This window comes from Bufo gargarizans, chromosome 4 (genome assembly GCF_014858855.1).
Source record: "Bufo gargarizans isolate SCDJY-AF-19 chromosome 4, ASM1485885v1, whole genome shotgun sequence".
Classification (NCBI taxonomy): domain Eukaryota; kingdom Metazoa; phylum Chordata; class Amphibia; order Anura; family Bufonidae; genus Bufo; species Bufo gargarizans.
The window spans coordinates 76667732-76695086 of record NC_058083.1 but is presented as its reverse complement, the minus strand read 5'-3'; the positions used below and the strand labels follow the sequence as shown (position 1 = coordinate 76695086).

General features: G+C 43.8%; 1 protein-coding gene across 1 annotated transcript in view; it reads left to right on the top strand.

Annotated features, from left to right (window-relative positions):
- The first annotated feature begins 1468 nt into the window (after window positions 1–1468).
- The window catches only part of ALLC (allantoicase), a 41632-nt gene continuing 15745 nt past the window's right edge, over window positions 1469–27355 (top strand). Inside the window, exons 1-6 of the mRNA XM_044291742.1 lie at window positions 1469–1534; window positions 4188–4290; window positions 7695–7745; window positions 11746–11833; window positions 22464–22586; window positions 23757–23833. Of these exons, the coding sequence (XP_044147677.1) occupies window positions 4198–4290; window positions 7695–7745; window positions 11746–11833; window positions 22464–22586; window positions 23757–23833 (432 nt within the window). The 5' untranslated portion in view covers window positions 1469–1534; window positions 4188–4197. The remainder of the gene's footprint in view (window positions 1535–4187; window positions 4291–7694; window positions 7746–11745; window positions 11834–22463; window positions 22587–23756; window positions 23834–27355) is intronic.

Here is a 27355-nt window from a genome sequence, read left to right as displayed (position 1 = left end):
AGGGCATGTATTAAATTTTCTACACCACTTTCTTGGTGTAAAAATGTCACAAACGATGTTGCATTTTGTGCATTTTTTGTGAGTGTTAGTGTCATTTTGTGACTTTTGATGAGCCTCGCCATTTTTATAAGTGGAGTAAAAATTTGGTTGGGATTACAGATTAGAACACTTTTATGTCTTATCATGTGCAACTTTTTAAAAAGGCACATCTCCATGCCAGGCAAACCTCTGACATACAGTACTTTCACTGACTAAGGCCTCATGCACACGACCGTTGTGTGCATCCGTGGCCGTTGTGCCGTTTTCAGTTTTTTTTTCGCGGACCCATTGACTTTCAATGGGTCAGTGGAAAAATCGTAAAATGCACCGTTTGGCAGCCGCATCCGTGATCCGTGTTTCCTGGCCGTGAAAAAAATATGACCTGTCCTATTTTTTTCACGGCCAATGGTTCACGGACCCATTCAAGTCAATGGGTCCGTGAAAAATCACGGATGCACACAAGATTGTCATCCGCGTCCGTGATCCGTGTCCGTGATCCGTGTCCGTTTTTTCCTATCATTTCAATGGCAAACTTGACTTAGATTTTTTTTTCATTTTTCATGTCCGTGGATCCTCCAAAAAACAAGGAAGACCTACGGACGAAAAAACGGTCACAGATCACGGACCTACTGACCCCGTTTTTGCGGACCTTAAAAAAAACGGTCGTGTGCATGAGGCCTAAGTGCTGTCTTCAGATATTTGGTGCAAGTGCACAAAGCAACTCCAGTCTAAAAAATTGCTTCACATACACCTACGATAATAAATTACCCTCTTAGTACACAGTTCTCATCACCTGTATCAGATACCATCTGATATTTTAAACAAGTCACCCAATCCTCCCATGTTCATATGCTCCTTCATGATTTTATTGATGATATAGATTGGTAGAGAGAAAGTAATGCCATCAATAGTTTGGCAGTGGAGTTGCCAGAGTGGCATATTGGTGCCACCAAAATAAAGTGAGGTGAAAAAGAAAAGTTTGAGAAAGTTGGGTTTTTTCCTCTTTTCCTCAGAACTAGGCTGTTAATGAGGCTTATGGTAAGTAGCAGCCAGCTCTAGGACCCGCACCTGCCTCTAGAACTAGGCCCTGAAAGCGCATGCGCTATTTATGGAACTCCCATAGAAGTGAATAGAGAGGTTAGCCCTTTTGTGCGGTGCGCACTCCATTCACTTTTCGGCAGTAAGATGTCATAGTAAGTTGGGACCCCTGACTCTATAATGTTTCTGTTCGATAAGGAGTGGCTAACAGCACACATTTTGTTGCATTATAGAGTGTTTTATGTGTTTATTGTGGTTGTTTAGTGATGCTTGTAATAGTCTATTATCTCTTTAACATTCATTTTTGCAAGCGGATCAATAACCAGGGTAAATGATTGACAGGTTAGTTGAGGAATGTATGTTCCTGTATTTATTTAACCAGTGTGATCTCCCAGTGCAGACAGTATTACTGAGAGTCACCGAGGGTCATAGTGCAGGAGGAACCCCTAAGAATAAGGTAAGACCGAATGACAAGTGGCAAGACAGGCAAAAAGATTGTGCTGCCCATTGAAGTGAAGGGGCGATTATTCAATCTAAATAAAGAAGAGCCAACATCTGCTGTTTTCTGCTCCTTTTAGTAGAATTGGGTGAGATTTGTAATTCGTTTTTCTAGACATGTGGATTCCACAATAGAAGATGTGGCCAAGGTTTGAGGCAGCAGCACATAGCAATGGAACTAGTATGCTAGAACTGTAATATTGGGGTAATCCAGGGGTGATTGGTTTACTGCATTCTATAGGCCACCATAATCCACCCTTCAGGGCTCATGGAAGCAAAGAAACAGCAGCAGATTTCCCTGCATTATCCATTATTCTGGCCACCCCTTGGAAACTAATCATATCAGTAATATTACAAAACATTTTCTAATGTGATTGCACCTAGAAGTTTTTGTAAAATGCACGAAAATTTGCCTCACTTTTGCACATCTAGTTTTAGAAAAATTCACTCACTTCTTATCCTTTTCAAACTATTCACTTGACTAAGATGTGAAACGTGTAAGCAGTCAGTCTATGCTGTTTGTAACTAATAAAGCTGGCCTACTGGTGTCGTCTCCTCCAGAGTTATTTACCATCCAGTTCAGACCACTATGATGACTTCTCCCAGTTAAGAGTTGTCTCTGCAGAGTTGGCCACCCAGATGTCTTAAGCTTCTTGCTTTACCAACACATGGGCACCCGGCACCCTACATGGTAACACAAACACCACTTAGTGCCACACACCCTGCCCTGAATATAATAGCAGAATACACAGCACCTCTGAATACAGCGATGTCACTTACTATGCCCCCTGAATATAAAGTGCCACACACACAGTGCCCCTAATGGTAGTGCCATACGCTCATTGCCTCTCTATAGCAAAATAGTGCCACACGCTCTGTGCCCCAATCTAATTTCCCCTTGTATATAGTGCCTCTTGCTCTCTGTATTATAGTCTGTGCCCCCTTTATATAGTAACTCCTGCCTGTGCCTACCATCTATAGTGGCTCTTAGAAGTGCCCCCTGTATTATAGCCTGTGCCACCGGTATATAGAGCCTGTTGCCTGTGGCCCCTGTACTACAGTATGTTCCCCCTGTGTATAGTGCTTCCTGCCTGTTGTGCCCCCTATATATAATGCCTTCTGCCTGCTGTGCCCCTCTTTATATAGTGCCTGCTAACTGTTGTTCCCCCTGTATATAATGCCTTCTGTCTGTTGTGCCTCACTGTATACAGTGCCTCCGGCATCCTGCCTGCTGTGCCCCATGTCTATTGTGCCTTCTGCTTGCTTTGACAGACACACACCACACAGAGTATGAGCATATTCACCTGTTCCCAGCCCCACAATGTCCCACAGTGATGCAGACCTTGCCTCTTCTGTAGCCAATTCTGCTCCTGCGGACATTACAAGCAGCATGATGACGTCATTGTGCCGCCTGCGTCACAGAAGAGGCAAAACATGGCGGCGGATGGAACTAATGGGTCCCTTCTTCCTCCAGCACTGCCAGCTGTTCAACTGTATCTGTGCCCTAAGGACGCAGATACATCTGAGTGTAGCGGCCCCGGAAACTAAGTGACTGGGAGAGGGGGCCAATACGTTTGGCTCCTTCCGGCCTAGTGAAGTTCCCCACCAGGCCCCGCAAGGAGATGAGAAGGCACAAGTTGATTGTGTGTGGGGGTCGCGCAGCAGCTGCTATGGCAATAGTTCTGCCTCTGCTCAAGGCTCTTTCCAGAGAGTAGGTTCACAAAGACTTCTTTGCAGGAGGTTTCGAGGCAAATTTTCCTGCTGATTTTTCAGCCAAAGCCAGAAGTGGATTAGAAAGGAATAGGTATAATGTAAAGACTTTCCTTCTTCTTATATCCACTTCTTGCTTTGGCTGAAAAACCTGCAGGCAAATCTGCCTAGAAACCTCCTCCAAAAAACATCTTCTGAATATACCCTAATCGAGTTGCCCTGAAAAATATTGTAAATTATCGGGGAAGGCCAGGAGAGCAGCCTGACACATGATGTGGATCTCAGACTACCTCAACTTTGACCGTCAAGCTAAAAAGCAGAAAAGCAGTCTCCAGTGAAGTAACACATGGGGAACTCATCACTGCTGTGGCCAGTGACCTACTGTACATGAAATATATATATATGAGCATTCACAACACATAGACATACGTGTCTTTTACCAGATGGTTGAGGGCTGCACAGAATGGTATTGAGAGCCGCATGTGGCCCCCGGTCCGCAGGTTGTGCACCCCTGAGTTAGAGCTGTCGACACAATTCATTACTAATTATTAATATTTCTGTTTATATGAGGAATCTTCCACCTGTGACTCTCCAGCTGTGACTCTTCTCATCATGAGAGGACATGCTGAAAGTTATGGAGAGATACAGATGGAGAGACCTCTAGATGATGCACTAATTGTTGATAAAGATAAATGATACCCCTCAGTACATAGAACTTGGGGAGTCAATTATTTGCTGGTCCATTAGACTTTATAAATGACTTGAGAAACAAGATACAGAAAGAGTGGGCAAAAAGAAATGAATTCACGTTGGTAATGACAAGTCTCGGTACAGCCTCCCAGCAGTTGGCTCAATTGCTTATTATTTGAAGGAATAATTCATGGTTTGCTTTATGTTGTAAGAACCACCAAGATGTCTTCATCAACAAGAGAACATGGAGGTGAAAAACCTGCTCCAGAATTTGTACAGATGAATAACCTGGCCTGCGAGAGTGTTGGAGGGAAGGTAAATAACAGTGAATGGTGTGCTTCATGTGCACTTAAGAGGTGACAGCAAGGAATACATCCCAGTGGAGAAAAGTTAGATCTTAGACAGCAGCTACCACTATGGCGGACTCCAGCTGCCCATGTACTGCAGAGGATACTGAGGTGGGCTTCTCCCAGCAAAATCAACTATATCCTAGCATGCCTGGCGCTAGTGATGAGCGGGAGGTGCCATATTCGATTTCGCGATATTTCGCGAATATTCGATCAAATATTTGTCTTATATTCGTCGAAATCGAATATTCGTAATTATTCTATTTATCGCAAATAATATGCGATTGAAATATTCTCGTATTGCGATTTTCTTTTAACTGTATAAGGCAACTTTCCTATTGGTTGGCTATGGCTATGGCTAATATGTGTATTTTACGAATATTCGCTATATTGCTATAACTTCGTTTTTTAGAATATTCGTAATATTCTAAAAAACAAAGTTATAGCAATATAGCGATTATTCGTAAAATACACATATAGACTATAATTTAGCAAATATAGTGCTATAATCTTTTTTTTTTATAGTCAAATTTTTTTTGCCTCTTAACTTTAGTTTTGGAAAAAATTTACACTATTTAAAAAAAATACTATAGCACTATATTAGCTAAATTGCAGTCTAAATGTGTATTTTACGAATATTCGCTATATTAGAGAATATTCGCAAAATACACATATAGACTGCAATTTAGCTAATATAGTGCTATAGTATATTGTTTTATGAGTTACATTTTTTTAAATATATTCTTGTTTTAGAATATGACGAATATTCTCAAAAACGAAGTTATAGCAATATAGCGAATATATTCGTTATTTAGAATATATATATTTTTTTCAATCTGTACTGTTATTCCACTTTGGCTTACTGCTCCCCGACAAGCATCCCCGTCACCATGGGAATGCCTGCGGGTTAGACTATACCATCGGATCTGAGTTTTCATGATCTCAGGGAAAACTCATATCCGATGGTATTTTCTAACCCACAGGCGTTCCCATGGTGACGGGGACGCTTGTCCGGGAGGAGTATGCGAACAACTGTACAGATAGGAAAATATAATGCGAATATTCGAAATAACGAATATATGAACTATATTGCTATATATTAGTTTTTTTAGAATATTCGTAATTTTTTTTCCTTATGAAAACATGATTCCTTTCTGACCCACAAGAAAGAAGCAGGGAGGAATCATGTTTTCAGATGTTAAAAAATGACGAATATTCGAAATAGCGAATATATAGCACTATATTCGAAATATTTACGAATTAGCGAAGTTGCGATATTCCTGATTAATATTCGCTATTTGAATATTCGAGCTTAACACTACCTGGCGCCAGGTTTGCATCCCTCAGCTGATTGCCACAGCAGCTCCCATATGATAGGGGTAGTCTATGGTGAGATATTATCATTTTAAGTCTAGAAGATACAGTTAATCATAGAGACCAACTAAAAGAATTTCAACCAATCATGACAAATGGTGCTGATAATCTTTGCCTCCACTGTGGTGAAATAAATATTTCCATCCTAATTTTTTTTCTCAAGCTCTGTCCATAAACTTTATTAGCACAAACGAAACACCACACTCTACTCCTTCACTGTAGGGACCATGCATTACATGGTTGGCTATACAAGGTAATATATACCTGTGGCTGCTGCAAGGGAAATGTGATTCGCTGGCAGCTTTCCCTGCAAATCAGTGGTTTCCGCTGCTGGGCCATAGGCCATCAGCTAATTGGTGGTAGGTTCTCGGTTAGAGATGAGGTTGTCCTAAAGACATAGATAAAATTTGAATGCAGTAGCACTGTCTTGTTCCAGCTGCTTTATGACCATTCATGATAAAGACCACCATGGCTCCATGCTGCTCATGTGCTGCCATATGATGCCTACCTACACTATTGTAACATGGATATATTCTCCCCTACAAACAAAGCATGTGATGGAGCATGCCCCTATTCACATGGAATCTGAAAACAATTCTATATCTTTCTATATAGACTTTGGGGCATACTGAGGTATAATATGAACTTATAGTGCAAAAGCCTGTGAGGAGGATGGGAGTGGTAGTAGATCCAGAAATGATAGTTGTACACACGGGTCACATTGGCAATCCTCACAACGATACCCCATGGGTCGTGCCGTGACAGGAGGGCGCATCCTTTCTTCTTTCAGGGCACACCCCGATGTTGGGGCGCCATTGTTGTTGGGCGTTTTGGCAAGGTGCAAGGCAGGAGTGGGGATGAAGTGGCCGGCGAATGGTTAAGGAGTCAGTAAACAGGCCAGTGGTAATAAATAAATAAGTCTCTCTTTACTAAAGTGCAGGATAGAAGTAGTAGTACATCTAACAGTATCAAGGCATAGTTCTGAGCAGTTCACACTGCAAATCTTCCCCAATAGCAATGTATGGAGACCAGCAATGATGGCGGTTTTGGTGCTACCCCTCTCTGTCGCTCCAAAGTCTCTCTGCAGAACCTAAGGCTGGCAATGAGGTTCTTAGTAGGTGTTTCTGTAATTCCCAGTCAGAGAGGTACAGAATTGAGATAGGCCAAAATGTCTCAAAGTGTGGTAGGGTGTGTTAGCAATATTCCTTCTCACCGCAGTAACGCCTCTCTTTCTGACATAGACTAGTATGATACCTTGCTGACTGACTCCAGTGAATAATCTTGTAGAATCTGGACCTTCCAGCTTTTCCTGTCTCTGAAGCACTTAAAACAGTTGTGCTTTAGCCGTAGAAGGTGATGATTCCCTGAGTTCAGGCCTAGTTCTGGGGAGTAAGCATATGTACAGTAGGTCACTCTCTTCCTCTGCTAAGCTCAGATTCTCAACTAACTAGGGTTGGAACCAGGTCCATCTCCTAGCATTCTAAAGGGGCTAAGTCAAGGTGTTAACCCTGACTTATCCATACTATGCTGTTTTTGTTTTGTTTGTTTTTTATTCTGACGTGCATTTAAACCAACCCGTTAATGTGGACCTGTTCTTCTAGCAGACACCAGTTATTAAGAGCTGATAAGTGATAGACTAGTACAGAATCTCCCTTGTAAACATAAGGGTGCAGAGTTTTCTGTCCAGTGATCCCAAAAAACTGCAAACAGAGGAAAGTGAAGTGAAACATTAACCTGCTGCACACTTAAACCTGACCTGCTACCTATGACCATGTATATGTTCTCTCTTCCCATAGTCTAGCATTAAGTGGGCAATTGATTCCCTGCTGGGAAATTGAGTCCTGCTATTAGTACAATTAGTATCTTCTAAACTCGGTGGAAAAGTTCAGGAAAATCTATTGCCATTTATAAAATGAAGTAAAATGAATGTGTCCTGCTTATTACATGGTCGGGTACGCATTTCCAAACTAGAATAACATTATACATTCATCTTTGCAGGTGTTATTTGCTACTGATGACTGGTTTGCTGCTGCAGAACATCTTTTAAAAGTGAGTTTTTACTTTAGTATTGTTTATATTGTTTTGTGTTTATTTGTTACTTTTTTTGCTGGCATATTTTGCCACATTTATAGGCAACAACGCCCTTTCCAGATGTTGCATGGACAAGTAAGCATTAAATGCATTTTTTTTCTTTGTAGTGGTGTTTTTTCACCATTGAGGTGCGTTTTTTGGGGTCATGGTGTTTTTTTTTTCTTCTAATTCCAGCATGTTCTGGGCCTGGTATTTTTTCACCTCTGTCTGGCGATTTTCTACCACAGACCTTCACTGTTTTTTTAATTTATTTTTGCAGATTCAAAAAATGCATGTACAGTATTTGCTGGTGATTTTTAACATTTTTTATGTCATTTTTTTTTACCAGTGCTTTTTCTCCCATATAGTGTTACAGAGGAAATGACATTACAGGGGGGCACATACTTTCCTCTGTATAGGAACGCCATTAAAAACACCAGGTGCTGAAACACACTTTGTGGACAAAAACGACTCGAAATGTTTCAAAATGCACTAGAAAAACAATGATCAAGTCAGGCAATGCCATGACCAATACTGTGTGCGTCAGCATTTTTTAGCTGCTCATCGATATAAGAGGAAAGACAACTGTGCACACTGGGCTCAGTTCCTGATCTTTCTAAAGATGATCTTGATTGCCACCCAATAGCACATGTCTTGGGAAAGAGGGATCATGTATAGAGTTGAGCGGACACCTGGATGTTCGGGTTCGAGAAGTTCGGCCGAACTTCCCGGAAATGTTCGGGTTCGGGATCCGAACCCGACCCGAACTTCGTCCCGAACCCGAACCCCATTGAAGTCAATGGGGACCCGAACTTTTCGGCACTAAAAAGGCTGTAAAACAGCCCAGGAAAGAGCTAGAAGGCTGCAAAAGGCAGCAACATGTAGGTAAATCCCCTGCAAACAAATGTGGATAGGGAAATTAATAAAAATAAAAATAAAATAAATAAAAATTAACCAATATCAATTGGAGAGAGGTCCCATAGCAGAGAATCTGGCTTCACGTCACCCACCACTGTAACAGTCCATTGTCATATATTTAGGCCCAGGTACCCAGCCAGAGGAGAGAGGTCCCGTAACAGAGAATCTGGCTAAATGTCAGCAGAGAATCAGTCTGCATGTCATAGCAGAGAATCAGGCTTCACGTCAGCCACCACTGCAACAGTCCATTGGCATATATTTAGGCCCAGGCACCCAGGCAGAGGAGAGAGGTCCCGTAACAGAGAATCTGGCTTCATGTCAGCAGAGAATCAGTCTGCATGTCATAGAAGAGAATCAGGCTTCACGTCAGCCACCACTGCAACAGTCCATTGGCATATATTTAGGCCCAGGCACCCAGGCAGAGGAGAGAGGTCCCGTAACAGAGAATCTGGCTTCATGTCAGCAGAGAATCAGTCTGCATGTCATAGCAGAGAATCAGGCTTCACGTCAGCCACAACTGTAACAGTCCATTGTCAGATATTTAGGCCCAGGCAGAGGAGAGAGGTCCCATAGCAGAGATTCAGGCTTCATGTCATAGCAGAGAATCATGCTTCACGTCACCCAAAACTGGAACAGTCCATTGTCAGATATTTAGGCCCAGACAGAGGAGAGAGGTCCCATAGCAGAGATTCAGGCTTCATGTCATAGCAGAGAATCATGCTTCACGTCACCCAACACTGGAACAGGCCACTGTCAGATATTTTTAGGCCCCGGCACCCAGACAGAGGAGAGGTTCATTCAACTTTGGGTTGTCCCGCAATATAATGGTAAAATGAAAATAAAAATAGGATTGAATGAGGAAGTGCCCTGGAGTACAATAATATATGGTTAAGGGGAGGTAGTTAATGTCTAATCTGCACAAGGGATAGACAGGTCCTGTGGGATCCATGCCTGGTTCATTTTTATGAACGTCAGCTTGTCCACATTGGCTGTAGACAGGCGGCTGCGTTTGTCTGTAATGACGCCTCCTGCCGTGCAGAATACACGTTCAGACAAAACGCTGGCCGCTGGGCAGGCCAGCACCTCCAAGGCATAAAAGGCTAGCTCTGGCCATGTGGACAATTTAGAGACCCAGAAGTTGAATGGGGCCGAACCATCAGTCAGTACGTGGAGGGGTGTGCACACGTACTGTTTCACCATGTTAGTGAAATGTTGCCTCCTGCTAACACGTTGCGTATCAGGTGGTGGTGCAGTTAGCTGTGGCGTGTTGACAAAACTTTTCCACATCTCTGCCATGCTAACCCTGCCCTCAGAGGAGCTGGCCGTGACACAACTGCCTTGGCGACCTCTTGCTCCTCCTCTGCCTTGCCCTTAGGCTTCCACTTGTTCCCCTGTGACATTTGGGAATGCTCTCAGTAGCGCGTCTACCAACATGCGCTTGTACTCGCGCATCTTCCTATCACGTTCCAGTGCAGGAAGTAAGGTGGGCACATTGTCTTTGTAGCGTGGATCCAGCAGGGTGGCAACCCAGTAGTCCGCACACGTTAAAATGTGGGCAACTCTGCTGTCGTTGCGCAGGCACTGCAGCATGTAGTCGCTCATGTGTGCCAGGCTGCCCAGGGGTAAGGACAAGCTGTCCTCTGTGGGAGGCGTATCGTCATCGTCCTGCCTTTCCCCCCCAGCCACGCACCAGTGATGGGCCCGAGCTGCGTTGGGTGCCACCCCGCTGTGACCATGCTTCATCCTCATCCTCCTCCACCTCCTCCTCATCCTCGTCCTCCTCGTCCTCCAGTAGTGGGCCCTGGCTGGCCACATTTGTACCTGGCCTCTGCTGTTGCAAAAAACCTCCCTCTGAGTCACTTCGAAGAGACTGGCCTGAAAGTGCTAAAAATGACCCCTCTTGAGGCTCACCGGCAGCAACCACTCGTCGGTCTGTTGTTCTATACCCTGCCACAACTCCTGTGCGGTGTGGGGCCTGTCCCCCAAACATATGAGTTTCAGAATGGCCTGCTGACGTTTACCCCGGGCTGTGCTGAAGTTGGTGGTGAAGGTGTGTGGCTGACTGGATGAGCAGGTGGAAGAAGAGGAGGAGGAAGCTGAGTAGGAGGAGGAGGTGGCAACAGGAGGCAAAGAATGTTGCCCTGCGATCCTTGGCGGCGGAAGGACGTGTGCCAAACAGCTCTCCGCCTGGGGCCCAGCTGCCACTACATTTACCCAGTGTGCAGTTAGGGAGATATAGCGTCACTGGCCGTGCTTACTGGTCCACGTATCTGTGGTTAGGTGGACCTTGCCACAGATGGCGTTGCGCAGTGCACACTTGATTTTATCGGATACTTGGTTGTGCAGGGAAGGCACGGCTCTCTTGGAGAAGTAGTGCCGGCTAGGAACAACATACTGTGGGACAGCAAGCGACATGAGCTGTTTGAAGCTGTCTGTGTCCACCAGCCTAAATGACAGCATTTCATAGGCCAGTAGTTTAGAAATGCTGGCATTCAGGGCCAGGGATCGAGGGTGGCTAGGTGGGAATTTACGCTTTCTCTCAAATGTTTGTGAGATGGAGAGCTGAACGCTGCCGTGTGACATGGTTGAGATGCTTGGTGACGGAGGTGGTGGTGTTGGTGGTACATTCCCTGTTTGCTGGGTGGCAGGTGCCAACGTTCCTCCAGAGGCGGAGGAAGAGGCCGAGGCGGCAGCAGCAGAAGAGGCCGAGGCGGCAGCAGCAGAAGAGGCCGAGGCGGCAGCAGCAGAAGAGGCCGAGGCGGCAGCAGCAGAAGAGGTAGCAGGGGGAGCCTGAGTGACTTCCTTGGTTTTAAGGTGTTTACTCCACTGCAGTTCATGCTTTGCATGCAGGTGCCTGGTCATGCAGGTTGTGCTAAGGTTCAGAACGTAGGAGGCGGGTTCGCTCATCCCTAATCATGTATGTTAGATTCAGCGACTTGCTCACTCCTCTCTATTCAAATTGCATGCTCAAGCTAAAAGATGTGGCAGTGGCGAGTAACATGTATATGGCCAGGTTTAGCGCTTGTCTTATTTGTACTATTTTTATTTATTTTTTTACCAGAAAAGCGATCCAGAATTCAAAGTTGGACTCTTTACAGAGTATGGGAAATGGATGGATGGTTGGGAGACGAGGAGGAAAAGAATTCCTGGTGAGACACAGAGGGATTCGTTGATGAATGGTCACCCATTATACAGACAATTAAATTAAAGGGATTTTCCAGAAGCAGAATATTGATGACCTATCCTCAGGATAGGTTATAAATACCTGATTCATGGGGTCTTACTCCCAACACCCCACTGATCAGCTGTTTAAAGCGACGTGTGCGCTACTGCCTCCTCATGGCTCACCAAGTATAGCACTGTATACTGTATAATGGCTGTGCTTGATAATGCAGCCCCTGCCCATTCACTTGAATGGAAATAACTGCACATAGGCTATGTGACTAATAACCATGACGTCAGTGACCAGTCTTCACTATTCTACACCATGAAACTCCTTTAACCCCTTAAAGACCCTTGCCGTACATGTACGTCACAGCTGGATGTGACTTAAGGATTAGGGACGTACATGTACGGCAGGCTTATCGGGCAGGTGACTGACAGCCAGGTCCCTGCTGCATACGCCGGCATTGGTGATGACACCCATGCTGGCGTATTAACCCCTTGTATGCCACAGTCAAAGCTGAACGCGGCATTCAGAGAGTTTGTGGAGGGTAAGGGTGCCCTCCGCATCTTTATCGGGTCCCCGCGCTTCAGTGGCGGGACCCAATGGCAGAGAAGACAAGCCTGATGCCTTCCATAGGCATCGGGGCTTGCCTCCTACGGAAGCCAGTGAGATCCAGCCATTAGGCTGGGTCTCAAAGGCAGGCTGTAAGCATAAAAGCTGACAGCCAATGCATTACAATACAGGTTGTATTGTAATGCATTGCAGAGGGGATCAGATCCCAGAAGTTGAAGTCCCATAGTGGGACAAAAAAAAAGCAAAAAAAAAAGGGGGTTTTCATAATAATAAAAAAAGTTTCAAGTAAAAAAAATTCACAAAATAAAACACATACAATTGTGAAAAAAATAGAAAATATTGGGTATTGCCACGTCCATAACGACCGTCTCTATAAGAATATCACATGTTCCCCCCCTCACCTGAACGCTGTAGAAAAAGTAAAATAAAAACTTCTGCTAAAACCAATTTTTTGTCACCCTACATCACAAAAAGTGAAACACCAAGCAATCAAAAAGGCGTATGCCCCCCAAGATAGTACCAATCAAACTGTCACCTCATCCCGCAAAAAATGAGCCCCTACATAAAACAATCGGGCAAAAAAAAACTATGGCTCTCAGAATATGGAGACACCCAAAAAAGTTTTTGGTTTAAAAATTGCTGTTATTATGTAAAACTTAAATAAAAAAATAAAAAAAGTATACATATTAGGTATCGCCGCATCCATAAGAACCAGCTGTATAAAAATATGACATGAACTAACCCCCCAGGTGAACACCGTAAACAATAAAAACTGTGTAAAAAAAGCCATTTTTTGTCACCTTACATCACAAAAAGTGTAATACCAAGCGATCAAAAAGTCATACGCACCCCAAAATTGTACCAATCAAAACGTCATCTCAACCAGTAAAACATTAGACCCTACCTAAGACAATCGCCCCAAAAAACCCCCAAAAAACTATACCTCTCATAATATGGAGACTCTAAAACATAATTCTTTTTGTTTCAGAAATGCTGTTATTGTGTAAAACTTAAATAAATAAAAAAAGTATACATATTAGGTATCGCCACGTCCGTAAGAACCTGCTGTATAAAAATATCACATGACCTAACCCCTCAGGTGAACACCATAAAAAATAAAAATAAAAACTGTGGCAAAAAAGCAATTTTTTGTCAACTTACATCACAAAAAGTGTAATACCAAGTGATCAAAAAGTCATATGCACTCTAAAATAGTACTAATCAAACCATCATCTCATACCCACAAAATTAGCCCCTACATAAGACAGTCACCCAAAAAAATAAAAAAAATATGTCTTTCAGAATATGGAGACACTAAAAAATAATTTTTTTCAAAAATGCTTTATTATGTAAAACTGAAACAAACAAAAAAAGTAGTCATATTTGGTATTGTCGCATCCGTAACAACCTGCTCTATAAAAATAGCACATGATCTAACCTGTCAGATGCACATTGTAAAAAATAAAAACGGTGCCAAAACAGCTATTTTTTGTCACCTTGCCTCACTAAAAGTGTAGGACCCTTTTTCACCTTAAAGGGAGTTTTCATACGAAACCCCTCCCCTTTCCTCCTTCTGGCCCGCCCTAGGTTCTTCTGATTATGTCCTCCTTTTAGTGAGAAATCCAGCGCCATGGCCGTTCAACAGATTCGACGCGCCTGTGCACTTCATTCCCCATTATGGGCAGAGGCACAAGAGCGTTTAATGCGCATGTGCCAGCCCGTACATCCTGATCGAGCCTTCTGCCTCTGCCCATAATAGGGAATGAAGTGCGCAGTTGCAGCGAATATGTTGAACGGCGCTGGCACTGGATTTCTCACTAAGAGAAGGATGTAATCAGAAGAACCTAGAGCGGGCCAGAGGGATGAAAGGGGAGGGGTTTTGTATGAAAACTCCCTTTAAGGTGAAAAAGGGTCCTAAAGGGGTTAAAGGGATTGTCTGCTTTCCTTAATTTCTAGGATACGTTGTGAACTTTGCCACAAATTCTGTTACGTATCCGCTGCAAAATCCGCATGTATTACAACCCCAGTTCCAAAAAAATGGGACACTGTGTAAAATGTAAATAACAGTAAATAAAAATGGAACATAATGATTTCCAAATCTCAGAAAACCCATATTTTATTCACAATAGATCATAGAACACATATCAGATGCTGAAAGTGAGACATTTTACCATTTCATAAAAATAAAAAAATAAACTCATTTAGAACTTGATTGTTACTAAGGCACATGATTGGGTATAAAAAGAGCATGTTAGATAGGCAGAGTCTCTGAGAAGCAAAGATGGGCAGAGGGTCACCAATCTGTGAGAAACTGTGTTTACAAATTGTGGAACAATTTCAGAAAAATGTTCCCCAATGTAAAATTGCAAAGACTTTGAATACCTACCATCTACAGCACACTATATCATGAAAATATTCAGAGAATCTTGAGAAATCCATGTGTGCTAAGGACATAAAAATGTATCTGTAAAGAATAAATCAAGGGAACTGGACGTACTGTAGATTTCTTGAAAACGTTTCACTCGTTCTTCCAACAAGCTTTCTCAATTCTGAGTGACCGTACAAGAATTCTTGGAATAAATATGTAACTGAATCCACATCTGGTAATTATACCCAGCATTGGGTCAAAGGTGTTGATTCCATTATCCTAATTGGAGTCAGTAGGTGATAAAGACTTCCCAGAAAAAGGTGTCAAGACCGCATTGTATGTGGCAGACAATAGATGTCTAACCCCCCCACATCTCTTCTCGAATTGGCTTCTCCATTTTTATGTAGATGGCCTCCTTAACGCCTCGTTTGTACCAATCGGCCTTCTTATCCAAAACACGTACTTGACTGTCTTCAAAGGTGTGACCTGTCCCTTTTAGATGTAAGTACACGGCTGAATCTTGACCAGAGGTTTTGGCTCTTCTATGCTGAGCCATACGCTGATGTAGTTGTTGTTTTGTTTCGCCATTATACAGTTCTGAGCATTCCTCATTGCACTGGACTGCTTACACAATGTTGTCCATCTTGTGTTTAGGCGTTGGATCTTTGGGGTGAACCAGTTGTTGCCTCAGTGTGTTGCTGTGTTTAAAGCAAACAGGAATGTGATGTTTATTAAAAATCCTTTTGAGTTTCTCAGACACCCCAGCTACATATGGGATAACCATATTCTTGCGTCTGTCATGCTTCTCGCCCTCACTGGTAGTCTTGGTGTTCTTTCTTCTCCTTCCTTCTGTTTTGACAAAGGCGCAAACTGGATACCCACAAGTTTTAAGTGCCCCTCTGAGGTGTTTGAGTCCCATCGCTTTGGCCTCTGTGCTGGTGGGGATTTTCTCTGCCCGGTGGTGTAGAGTCTGGATGACTCCCAGTTTTACATCTAAAAGGAACAGGTCACACCTTTGAAGACAGTCAAGTACGTGTTTTGGATAAGGAGGCCGATTGGTACAAATGAGGCGTGAAGGAGGCCATCTACGTAAAAATGGAGAAGCCAAGCTTGAATAGAGGCGGAGGGGGGGGAGGGGGGGGGTTAGACATCTATTGTCTGCCACATACAATGCGGTCTTGACACCTTTTTCTGGGAAGTCTTTATCACCTACTAACTCCAATTAGGATAATGGAATCAACACCTTTGACCCAATGCTGGGTATAATTACCAGATGTGGATTCAGTTACATATTTATTCCCAAAATTCTTGTACGGTCACTCAGAATTGAGAAAGCTCGTTGGAAGAACGAGTGAAATGTTTTCAAGAAATCTACAGTATGTCCAGTTGCCTTGATTTATTCTTTACAGATATATACCATGACCTGGATAAATGAGAACCTTCACAGAGACATAACAATGGTTAATATTGGATGCTTGAGACATGATTCTGTACATGAAATCACTGCATAGACTCAGGAACACTTCAGAAATAATTGTCTGTGAACACAGTTTGCTGTGCAATCCACAAATGTAAGTTAAAGCTGAATCATACAAAGAAGAAGCCATATGTCAACATGATCCAGAAATGCTGCTGTCTTCTCTGGGCCAAAGCTCATTTAAAATGGAAAAGGGTGAAGGCTCTGTGGTCAGGTGTATCAAAATTTGCAGACTCAAGAGGAGAGGGACTATCCAGCTTATCAGTGCACAGTTCAAAAGCTTGCATCCCTGATGTTTTGTATTAGGGCCTGTGACTTCAGGGCCGGCTCCAGGTTCATGTCGGCCCTTGGGCGATAAATCCCAGTGGGCCCCCTTGAGGCCTTTTTTTTTTACATTTATATGTCCCCCTGTGGCTCCCACACGGTATAATGACCCCTACTGGCCCCTATACAGTATAATGACCACTAGTGGCCCTTCACACAGTGCAATGACCCCCCCACACACAGTATAATGACCCCTAGTGGCCCCACACACAGTATAATGACCCCACAGTGGCCCTCTATTCAGAATAATGACCCCCTGTCGCCCCCCATTCAGAATAGTGGCCCCTACACTGGGGGTTATACTGTATGGAGGGGGCACTGGGTCTCATTATATTGAATGGGGGCTCTGGGGGTCATTATACTGAATGGAGGGTCATTGGGGATCATTATACTAAATGGGGGGCACTGGGAGTCATTATACTGTGTAAGGGGCCCTCACAGTGTAATGCCCCCCCCCATTGGCCCCCTCACATACCTATCATTGCTGGAGCGCAGGGGAGCCGGCGGTCCTGTCATTCACTAACCGCAGCTCATCTTGCGCTCCTTCTCTCCTCCGACACACGCCATGACGTCACTGCTGAGCCGGGCCTGGAGGAGAGAAGGAGCTGTGCAGTCATGTAGCTAGAACTGACTGGGCCCCACAACAAGCAAATTTTAGTACGCCCCCCCGCCCCCCTTCCCCCCAGTGGGTTCACATCACGTTTTTCCTATCAGTTTGATGTATACAAATGTGCAGCACTTCACGTTTTTGTATCCTGAAGAATCCAGTAAAAAATGCGTATATGTTTTTTTACAATGGAACTCTATGGTGAACGGACACCACTGTACGGCATCAGTCTGAGGAATCTGTTATTAATGTATACATTTTTGGTATACATTAAACTAATGGCAAAAATGTGATGTGAACCCAGCCCTAGTATCAGAATAAGCACCAGTACACAGCGGAGCAGCGTGGCAGAGAGGGGAGGCCACCATGTACTGACAGAGGGCTACCTGGTCCTGGTGGTCCGGGGTAAGGACTGTGTTTCCCAAGGATCATTAATCTATTGGAAAATACAGGGCACAGTATAATACACTAGAATCTATATAATATAAAGATATTAGCCCTACACTGGAATAATAATACAATTAGGTGGTCATTTATTATATAGAAATACGTCTATATTAGGCGTATTTCTGAGAGATTGTTGTACAAAGGTCCTTAGCACCGCAATCTGTATCTTTTCCCCACTCATGCCAGGTCTAAAAAAGGTGGCGTGGGCAAAAAAAGGGAAACAGTTATGACCATACAGTTATTGAATACCACCGCCATAGAGTGATAGGATAACACCTCTGTACAGTGAGCGGATAACACCGTCGTACAATGACCGGATAAAAGGGTATAAGGGGTACAGTATAGTGAATGACTAGGCGCACTGTACAGGGTGTGGTAAGAGGGCACAATGCAGGGTATAGGGAGGCACAGTACGGGGTGGGGGGAACAGTCGGATGACTCTGTGATGTTAGAAGGTCCTTATGGTAAATGCGGCTCAGACGCCACAATAATGAGAGGCAGAGGAGTGAGACAGGGGCCCGGGATGGACAGGAGGGGTGGACACAGCAAGTAGGTGGAAGGGGCTCTGAGGGGGATTCATACAAGAAGTATGGGCAGGAGGTCTGTGCAGGGCAGCAATAGGAGATAGGAGGTTGGAACAGGAGCTCTGGATACTTGAGGGAGAAAAGGAGACAGCAGCAATTCCATGAGGATGAGATAGGACAGGATATGGGGGTGGCAGGTGTCATGGAGGCAAACTGCTTAATGAGGCAGTAAAACAACCAAATAGCATGAAGCTGCTGGTATACAGCATCCAGCAGCAACTTAAAGAGTTCAGCCTGCCCACCCTCCTGTCCCTCCTGCACACAGTGCAGACCCACAGACTGTGTTCACACTTCTGCTCCAGCCCTGCGATCTCTCTCCTCAGGCAGCATGTCTTGTGTAGAGGGGGTGTGTCTGAAGCTCTGCCGCAGCCGGCCTCATGTGACTATCAGAGGACCCACCAGAGGGGTATTGCGTAAGTGAAATGACAGCAGTGTCATTGATGGAAGTGCTCATAGCAGCTCAGTGGGCCCCCCCTAGGAGCAATGGGCCGCGCCACTTGCCGGGTATGCCGGGTGCTGACGCCAGTGTTCCGTTAGATTTCCCTACCCCGTGAAATTTCCCTACCCTCGTTACTTCCGGCCGCAACGGACATGACGTGAAGGAGGTGTGCAGCTCCGCGCAGGCGCACAACGACGGGGTAAGGAAATTTCGCAGCAGAGTTGTTCAGAAGCTCAGCTGGACACCAGGACACTGCGCATGCGCCGGGAGCCTCACCATCGGTTAGGGTAGGGAAAAATTACGGGCCAGTGCGCATGCGCCGAGGGTATGGAAAAATTACGGGCGCGTTCAAAGCAACTCGAAGTGAGAAATTTGCCTACCCCATTGGTATCTAGCAGGAAAAGTAAAATGGGCATAGTGCTGCTTCTACATGGGCAGTCCCATCCACTGAGGGAGAGAGAAGCGGCTGCTGGAGGTGGGGAACCTCCCTGACACTACGCAGTGTGTCTCCTCCACAGCATTTCCCTTCTCTTTGTGTATTGGCAGAGATAAACGTCCCACGGCGCAAAGACCAACCACAGGTCACCAGGCTCAGGATTCAAGGTATTTTATTGCAGCAATACAACGCGTTTCGGGGAATTACTCCCCTTCATCAGGTACACAAGGCTGCACCCTGATGAGCGTTCAATAGAGTTGTGCATATCCTTAGCAACAAGGTGAGCCTTGTATTTTATTCTATACCACTCTGTATATGCAGAATTACCCTATGGTGCGCACATCTGTTTAATTACAGCACGAATCAAGCCTGTCTACTGAACCTTCTCTTTGTGTGGCAGCCTGTGCCCCCCCATCCCCCTTCCAGGCTTCTAGGAGAGGCTGCCTAGAAGGGAAGGTATTAATAATGGTGGGCTCTTATATTTCTGACGGTCACCCCTCGTCATGTGCAGTGTCCCGGTGTCCAGCTGAGCTTCTGAACAACTCCCTACCCCGTCGTTGTGCGCCTGCGTGGCGCGGCACACCTCCGGCACACCTCCTTCACGTCATGTCCGGTGCGGCCGGAAGTGAGGGGTAGGGAAATCTCACGGGGTAGGGAAATGTAAAGGAACACCGGCACTGTGTGGCTTGGGCAGCTTACACATCTGGAAAGGATCCACATATGTTCCCATCCAGACAAAACTTCTTTCATTGAAGGCCTTGAATATTTCAGCAAGACAATGGTAAACCACATACTGCATCCATCACAACAGCATGGCTTCACAGAAGACGGGTCTGAGTGCTGAACTGGCTGCCTGCAGTCCAGACCTTTCACCAACAAAAAACATTTGGTGCAACATGAAATGAAAAATCAGACAAAGAAAACCCAGGACTGGTCAAAAACTAGAATCCTAAATCAGACAAGAACGGGACAACATTCCTCTCCCCAAACTCCAGCAATTGGTTTCCTTAATTACCAGACTTTACAGACTGTTGTTAAAAGGATAGTAGACAGGCCCTGCCCCAACTTTTTTGAGATGTGTTGCTGCCATCAGTTTCTAAATGAGTTAATTTAGTCTTGAAATGGTAAAATGTCTCCCATTCATCATCTTATATGTATTCTATGATCTATTGTGAATAAAATATGGGTCTATGAGATTTGCTAATTATTGCCTTTATTTACATGTATTTACATTTTACATAGCGACCCAACATTTTTGGAATTGGGGTTGTACATTCAGCGTTTGCTATGGATTTTGTTGTGGATTTGTATTACTGTGCACTGGCGACAAACTCATCTCCACTGGCTTTAACTGAATTTAACTGAAGTCTTAATTTAAAGGGGTTCTACAGTTATTTTAAACTGATGATCTATCCTCTGGATAGATCATCAGCATCTGATCAGCAGGTGTCCGACATTCGGGACCCCCGCCGATCAGCTGTTTGAGAAGGCAGCAGCGCTGGCAGTAGCGCCGCGGCCTTCTCGCTGTTTACCGCAGGCCCAGTGGCGTCACGACTAGTATCACTGGCCTGGGTGGGGCTAAGCTCTGTTCACTTGAATGGGTCCGCAAATCCGGAGATGTGGTGCTGAACAGAACGGAACCACTATGGAGTGCTTCTGTGGGGTTCCATTCCGTTCTTCCGTTCCGCAAAAAGATAGAACTTGATCTATCTTTTTGTGAAATGGAGGGATCGCGGAACCAATTCAAGTGAATAGGGTTGCGATCCGCATGCAGCTGGCCCACGGTCAGTGCCCGTGCATTGCGGACCGCAATTTGTGAAAGAGGCCTAACACAGAGGTCTCAGGGACTCTCCAACACCACCTCAGAAGAGATCAAGGGTAAGAAGGCCTCCTATTCAGTCCTGTATCTCTTACCAGCGACTCCACATACACGCCCGGCACAGATGTCTCGCAATCACTGCTTGCCACACCATCGGTAGGGAGTTACTCCCAGCTGAGCTCAGAATAGATGTTCACTTGCTGATAGGTTTTCACACCATGCAGTGTTAGATCTTATCCAGCAGGGAGTCACTAGGTGGATTAAGCAGACTGACTGGGACAGTTATTTAATTTATACTCACAAAAGTCCAAAGTATAAAAGCATGTAGCAAACACTGTTAAAATGTCTGCCCCAGGGTTTCGCCCACTATTGGCTTCTTCCGGGCGAAACCCTTGATCGGGCATTTTAACAGTGTTTGTTACATGCTTCTATAATTTGAACTTTTGTGAGTCTCTTCAAAGACCAAAGATCTCGTGAGACTTTTAACAAATTCTATTCCACGCAGCCCATACATTTGAATCCTGTACAGAGACAGATATCCATACAGCATTCAAATGAAGGTTTGAACAAAGCGACTTCGGATCTATAATCCAAAGCGCGCATCGCTCAACCCTACCAGTGACCACATGTTGATCCCTCCTTGGTAGGAGTAAGCTGGTCCTGCTTCCTACTAGGAGGGGGAGTTCTAGGTAGGAACATATTCTTCTGTGAGACCATTATTCTAGAGAGAGACTGTCAGCACATGAGGACACCTGAGAAGCTACAGCGTGCTTATTCAGCAGAGTGACCAGCAATCTCAGCTTTACAGACCCTGCTACAGGTGAGGGAATACAATTTGGACACCCATTACCTAAACAACATCCAGGCCAGACTGATTTCAAGCCTGCATTATACAGTGGACACCTATATCCACAAGTGGCAGCTTATAGCTGTTAGCCTGAAATACAAGAGCGCGTTATCAGCAAGACAGACTATCTGAGGTACCTTAATTGCCATTTTGCCAGCCAACGTATCTCATCATCTGGGGATAGAAATTGCATTTTGTACCAAACACTGCTGGATGTACTGTAAGTTATCTTTTGTACTTGGTAAAGAGAAACTTTCATCATTTTATTTCTGGCTTGTATTTACAAACCACTTTTCCATTGCACCGATTCTCATGGAGTAACAGCCTGAGGGAATACACTGTGACACAACATCTCACCAGGGCCCCTACCACTCCCATCCTGTGCACTTGCTCTTCAGGTTCTCACTGCAGGTATATCACTGCTTTATCTTAGGGCCCAAAAGAATTTCTCCTGGCATTTCTGAGACCACTACATGTAAGCACTATAATACATAAGCATGTTATTGTGAATCTGACACATGCAAAAGATGTGTTAAATTCAGCTCCTTTCTCCACTCTCTTGGTGCCATGGAGGAGGCAAATGTATTTCTCATATGTGACAAATATGTTTTTTCAGTGTTTGACAAAAATGAAGGTTTAGCAATAAAACCAAACAGCGTCCAGAGCAATTAAGACTGTGCATTTCTGTTTAGGTCACGACTGGTGTATAATCGAGCTGGGCGTTCCTGGAGTCATTCATGGGTTTCATGTGGACACACGTTTCTTCACTGGAAATTATGCACCACGCATTTCAGTTCAGGTTGCATGTTTACAAGGTACCTTTCATTTCAGTTAAATCTACTGTTCATTACATGGATTTCGGATTATTTTGGTGATGTTGTAATTGTTCTATTAGGCCCTTTTCACACCTGAGTCTCTTGCCAATGGAATTTAGGCCATATCTCTCCTTGGCGCAGTGCCTGGGTGGCCACCTCTGGAAAATGCAGCGGGTGTCCACTTGTTGTTCAGCTTCATTCAATGAGGCTTCACACTTAAAAATTCACATAGACCATAGGGAATACATTTTCTCAATAAGTGGCTATTTGTTAAACATTTTATATCAGTCAATGAATTACATCATGGATATAGCTAGCAGGGTGGCAAGCAGGTTCTATGAGGACAGGCAATTAAGGGGTTCAGTTAGTGAAATTAAGGAAAGGAGGAAAGACACAGATTACATAATGGAAGCTAAAATAATTATCCGCCTTTCAATTCATTATAGAAATGGACCCCATTTCAAGCTAGACTATGGTCCTATGGTAGCCTTTTAAATTAATCGTAGCCCAAACATTTCCTTGAAGAGGTTTTCTGGGAAGACTATGGCTGTTAACAGATATGCTCATGTAGTTTCTTACCTCATTTACATCTTTTTTATTCAGTTTGGACTCTCCTGACCCATTTTCATCATGTAAATAAATCTCTTTGGTTTGTTTCCATCCTGTATGTAGCACTTCCTGTTGCTGTGTCCAACCAAACCCATGATGCACTTCTTCTTTCCCTGGCACAGCTCCAGCCCCGCCCCTAACAACACCCAACTAGTTTGTAGCTCCTCCCACCCAGCTAGTTACATAGACACTCCCCTATGCTTACCCCTGTTGCCTCCTTGACATGCCAATGGACATGACATCACAGGGAAATCGGAAGAGCTGCATGGACATGGTCATGTGACCACAGCCCAGAATGGGAGATAGGAGCACCAAGGGTAAAAGAAATACATTACAAAATTAAAGCTACCTTTAAAAGTGGTGATTTTAAAGTATGTTGATATAAAATGGAAAACTCCTTTAATGTATGGTTCACATGTAAAATGTATTTTTTGGAAAAGGATATAGAGCATCATGAGGGGGCATGTACAGTTTCAATATGCAGATTCTGTCTAGTATTTTTTGCTGACCCTTTTTATCACATGTACAATGCTGTATGTTCAAACATTTGTGTCTTCGAAGAAAAGATATTGTTGCCTCCAAGAGGGGACAGAATTGGATCTGCTGCAACTGAAGAAGATTTTAAAGCCGTTGACAGGGTAGGCGAGACATGACTAATTGAAGTATAAGAGGATTTATATGAAAATGGGTATACATTTGTGGAGGCTCCAGCTCATATAGTATTACATGCCGCAGTACACGTACGGCAGAAGTCGGGTCTTTAAAGTTGTTGCTTACTCACGAGCGCAGCATGTGCCATAGCCGCCACTTTGCTGCTGTTTTAAACAGCAGACACCCAGGGATATGTCTGCAACCAGCAAAAATGCCAAGGGATCGGGGAAGCCGGTTATTCTCTTAGTAGCCTGGATCTCTCTGAAGAGTTCCAGACCAATAGAGCAGTAGTTCTTATTGGGCCCTGTAGGTGGCAGTGCTTCATAGCAGTTTACTGAATTTCCTGTAAACTACTATATTCACATATGTGTATGAGAGGAATGATCTAAAAAGATCTATCACAATCTAAATGTATTTATCCCATACTCTGAATGTCATAACGGAAAAAAAAAAAAAAAAAATTTGCTGATTTACTTTATTTTGTCACTTCACCTCCCCCAAAGATTTACTAAAAAGTAATAAAATGGTATCATTAGAAAGTTCAGAAAATCTTGCAAAACATTAGCCTTCACACAGCTCTGTAGAATTAACTATAAAAAAATTATGGGGGTCAGAATAAGGCAATGCTATATAAATGTGGTATCAATATAATCTTAATGACCCAGAGAATGAACGTAATAGCTCAGTTTTACCGCACATCATAAAAATAAAACCCATAAAACTATTTAGATTTTTTTCAGTTTCCCACTATATTGTAGACGTATGCAATAGTAAATGGTGCCAATAGAAAGCACAACTTTCCCCGCCAAAAAAAAAAAAAAGCCCTCATACGTCTATGTGAACAGAAAAATAAAAAATTATGACTGAAAGGGTTAAAATGGTCATGGAGAAAAATTTTGAGACTGACACAAATTTTTATTTTTTTTTACTTTTATTGAAAGACTCAATATTTCCAGTGTTGACTCTTTTATTTCAAGACTTCTGCAATTCGCTCTTACATGCCTGATATCAGCTTCTGTGACAAATTCTGACTGATGGCAACCCATTCTTGCCTAATTAGAGCTTGGAGTTTATCACAATTTCTGTGGTTTTGTTTGTCCACCCGCTTTTTGAGGACTGACCACAGGGTCTCAATGGGAATTTCCTGGCCATGGACCCAAAATTTAAATGTTTTGTCCACCAGGACACCTACGTAGTTATCATCTTTGCCTTAAAGGGCTTCTGTCACCCCACTAAAGTCATTTTTTTTTGGGGGGGGGGGGCTAGTTAAATTCCTTATACTGCGATATATGAAAATATAATGCTCTTACTTACTTTCCTTCAGCAGTTTCTTCTAAAAACGAACTTTTATAATATGTAAATTAGGTCTCTACCAGCAAGTAGGGCGTCTACTTGCTGGTAGCCGCGGCAAAAAACCGCCCCCCTCGTCCTGTTGATTGACAGGGCCAGCCGCGATCTCCTCCTCCGGCCGGCCCTGTCAGCATTTCAAAAATCGCGTGCCTGTGTTCATTCGGCGCAGGCGCTCTGAGATGAGGAGGCTCGCCTCCTTAGAACTCCTTCAGTGCGCCTGCGCCGATGACATCACCGAAAGAGAAGACGTCATCGGCGCAGGCGCACTGATGGAGTGCTGAGGAGGCGAGCCTCCTCATCTCAGAGCGCCTGCGCCGAATGAACACAGGTGCGCGATTTTTGAAATGCTGACAGGGCCGGCCGGAGGAGGAGATCGCGGCTGGCCCTGTCAATCAACAGGACGAGGGGGCGGTTTTTTGCCGCGGCTACCAGCAAGTAGACGCCCTACTTGCTGGTAGAGACCTCATTTACATATTATAAAAGTTTGTTTTTAGAAGAAACTGCTGAAGGAAAGTAAGTAAGAGCATTATATTTTCATATATCGCAGTATAAGGAATTTAACTAGCCCCAAACAAAAAAATGACTTTAGTGGGGTGACAGAAGCCCTTTAAGACATGGAGTCCCATCATGCTGGAAAAAAGCATTGTTCATGACCAAATTGCTCCTGGGTGGTTGGGAGAAGTTGCTCTTGGAGGATGTTTGGATATAGTTTTCTATTAATGGGAGCGTTCTTAGGCAAAATTATAAATGAGCTACTCCCTTGGATGAGAAGAAACCCCACTCATTGGAAAGGTCTCAGGATGATTTACCATTGCCATGCACATTGAAACAAATGCTTTTGCTTTTGGTCTGGTGCTAAGAAAGGCAGCAAATTTGGGACATCTGGAAAAATAATTGTTTGGGGAAGAAAGAGTGAGTGCTACCATGAGTTCTATGTCATGCCAACAGTAAAGCATCCTGAGACTATTCATGCGTGGGGTTGCTTCTCATCCAAGGGAGTTGGCTTACTCACTGTTAACTTCTCACAATGATGTATTGTCAATAAATATAAAAAAAACTTATGAAATGCTCATAATTGTACTTCAGTATACCATAGAAACATCTAACGAAAAGATCTAAAAACACTGAAGCAGCAAACTTTGTGAAAATCTAAACTGGTGTCAGCCTGAAAACTTTTGGCCTCAACTTTACATGTAAAAATCTGTCAGAGAAAACAGGGATCTATTCTCAATTACAATTTAGTGGGTAACCTACAGAGGGTGGAGCTTGGTTAGAGAGGTGGAGATTAGGTTGACCTGTCTCCCATTCCCCTGCAGATAACTGTGCGTAAAGGCTGCTGCTGAAGAAGACTTCCTCCCAGTCAGAGATTGGGCTAAGAATTCGATGTGTAAATCACAATGGGGATGGGGGGAGTTTATTGCTGTAAAATTAATTTTATTTTTTGCCTTTAAGAAAATCATATGCATCATCAGCTCATGAGAAGTGAGTGCCAGCCTGGTAGATTAGTTCACATCACCATTTATCTTTTTGTTTTTCTGAGGATCCGTTATTTTGAGCATCAGTTATGATCACGTCCGTCAGAGATTAGTCATTTTTGACCGTAGAAAAAGTCCTGCATGCATTCTCCCATCACAAATGACTGATCTCTGACAGAACTGACACAAACTGATCATAACTGATGCTCAAAATAACAGATCCGTCTTTTTTTATTTTTATATTCTTCAGATGGATCAGAAGAAGGGAAAGCTAAATAGTGATGTGAACTCAGCCCAGGGCTGGCTCAAGGTTCATGTGGGCCCTTGGGCAATAATGTCTCAGTGGGCCCCATTGCAAAATGCACGTGGCAATAAAACTGCATGTATTATAATTATATAATAAATAATAAAAAATGAGGCAGCACTCTAGTTCCAGTGAAGAATGTTTGACCTGTTTATTTCCCCAGTAGATACTGGGGAAATAAACGGGTCAAACACCGTTCACTGGAACTGGAGTGCTCCCTCATTTTTTATTTTGGATACATCGTGGATTTTTGCCTGAATTCCAAGAGGCATTGCACCCAACTTCACCATTGACAGTGCTGATGCTATTTTTTGTTTATTGATCTATCTATAATTACACTGACCAAAAACACTTTCGGTTTTGCTCCCATTTTGCATGAG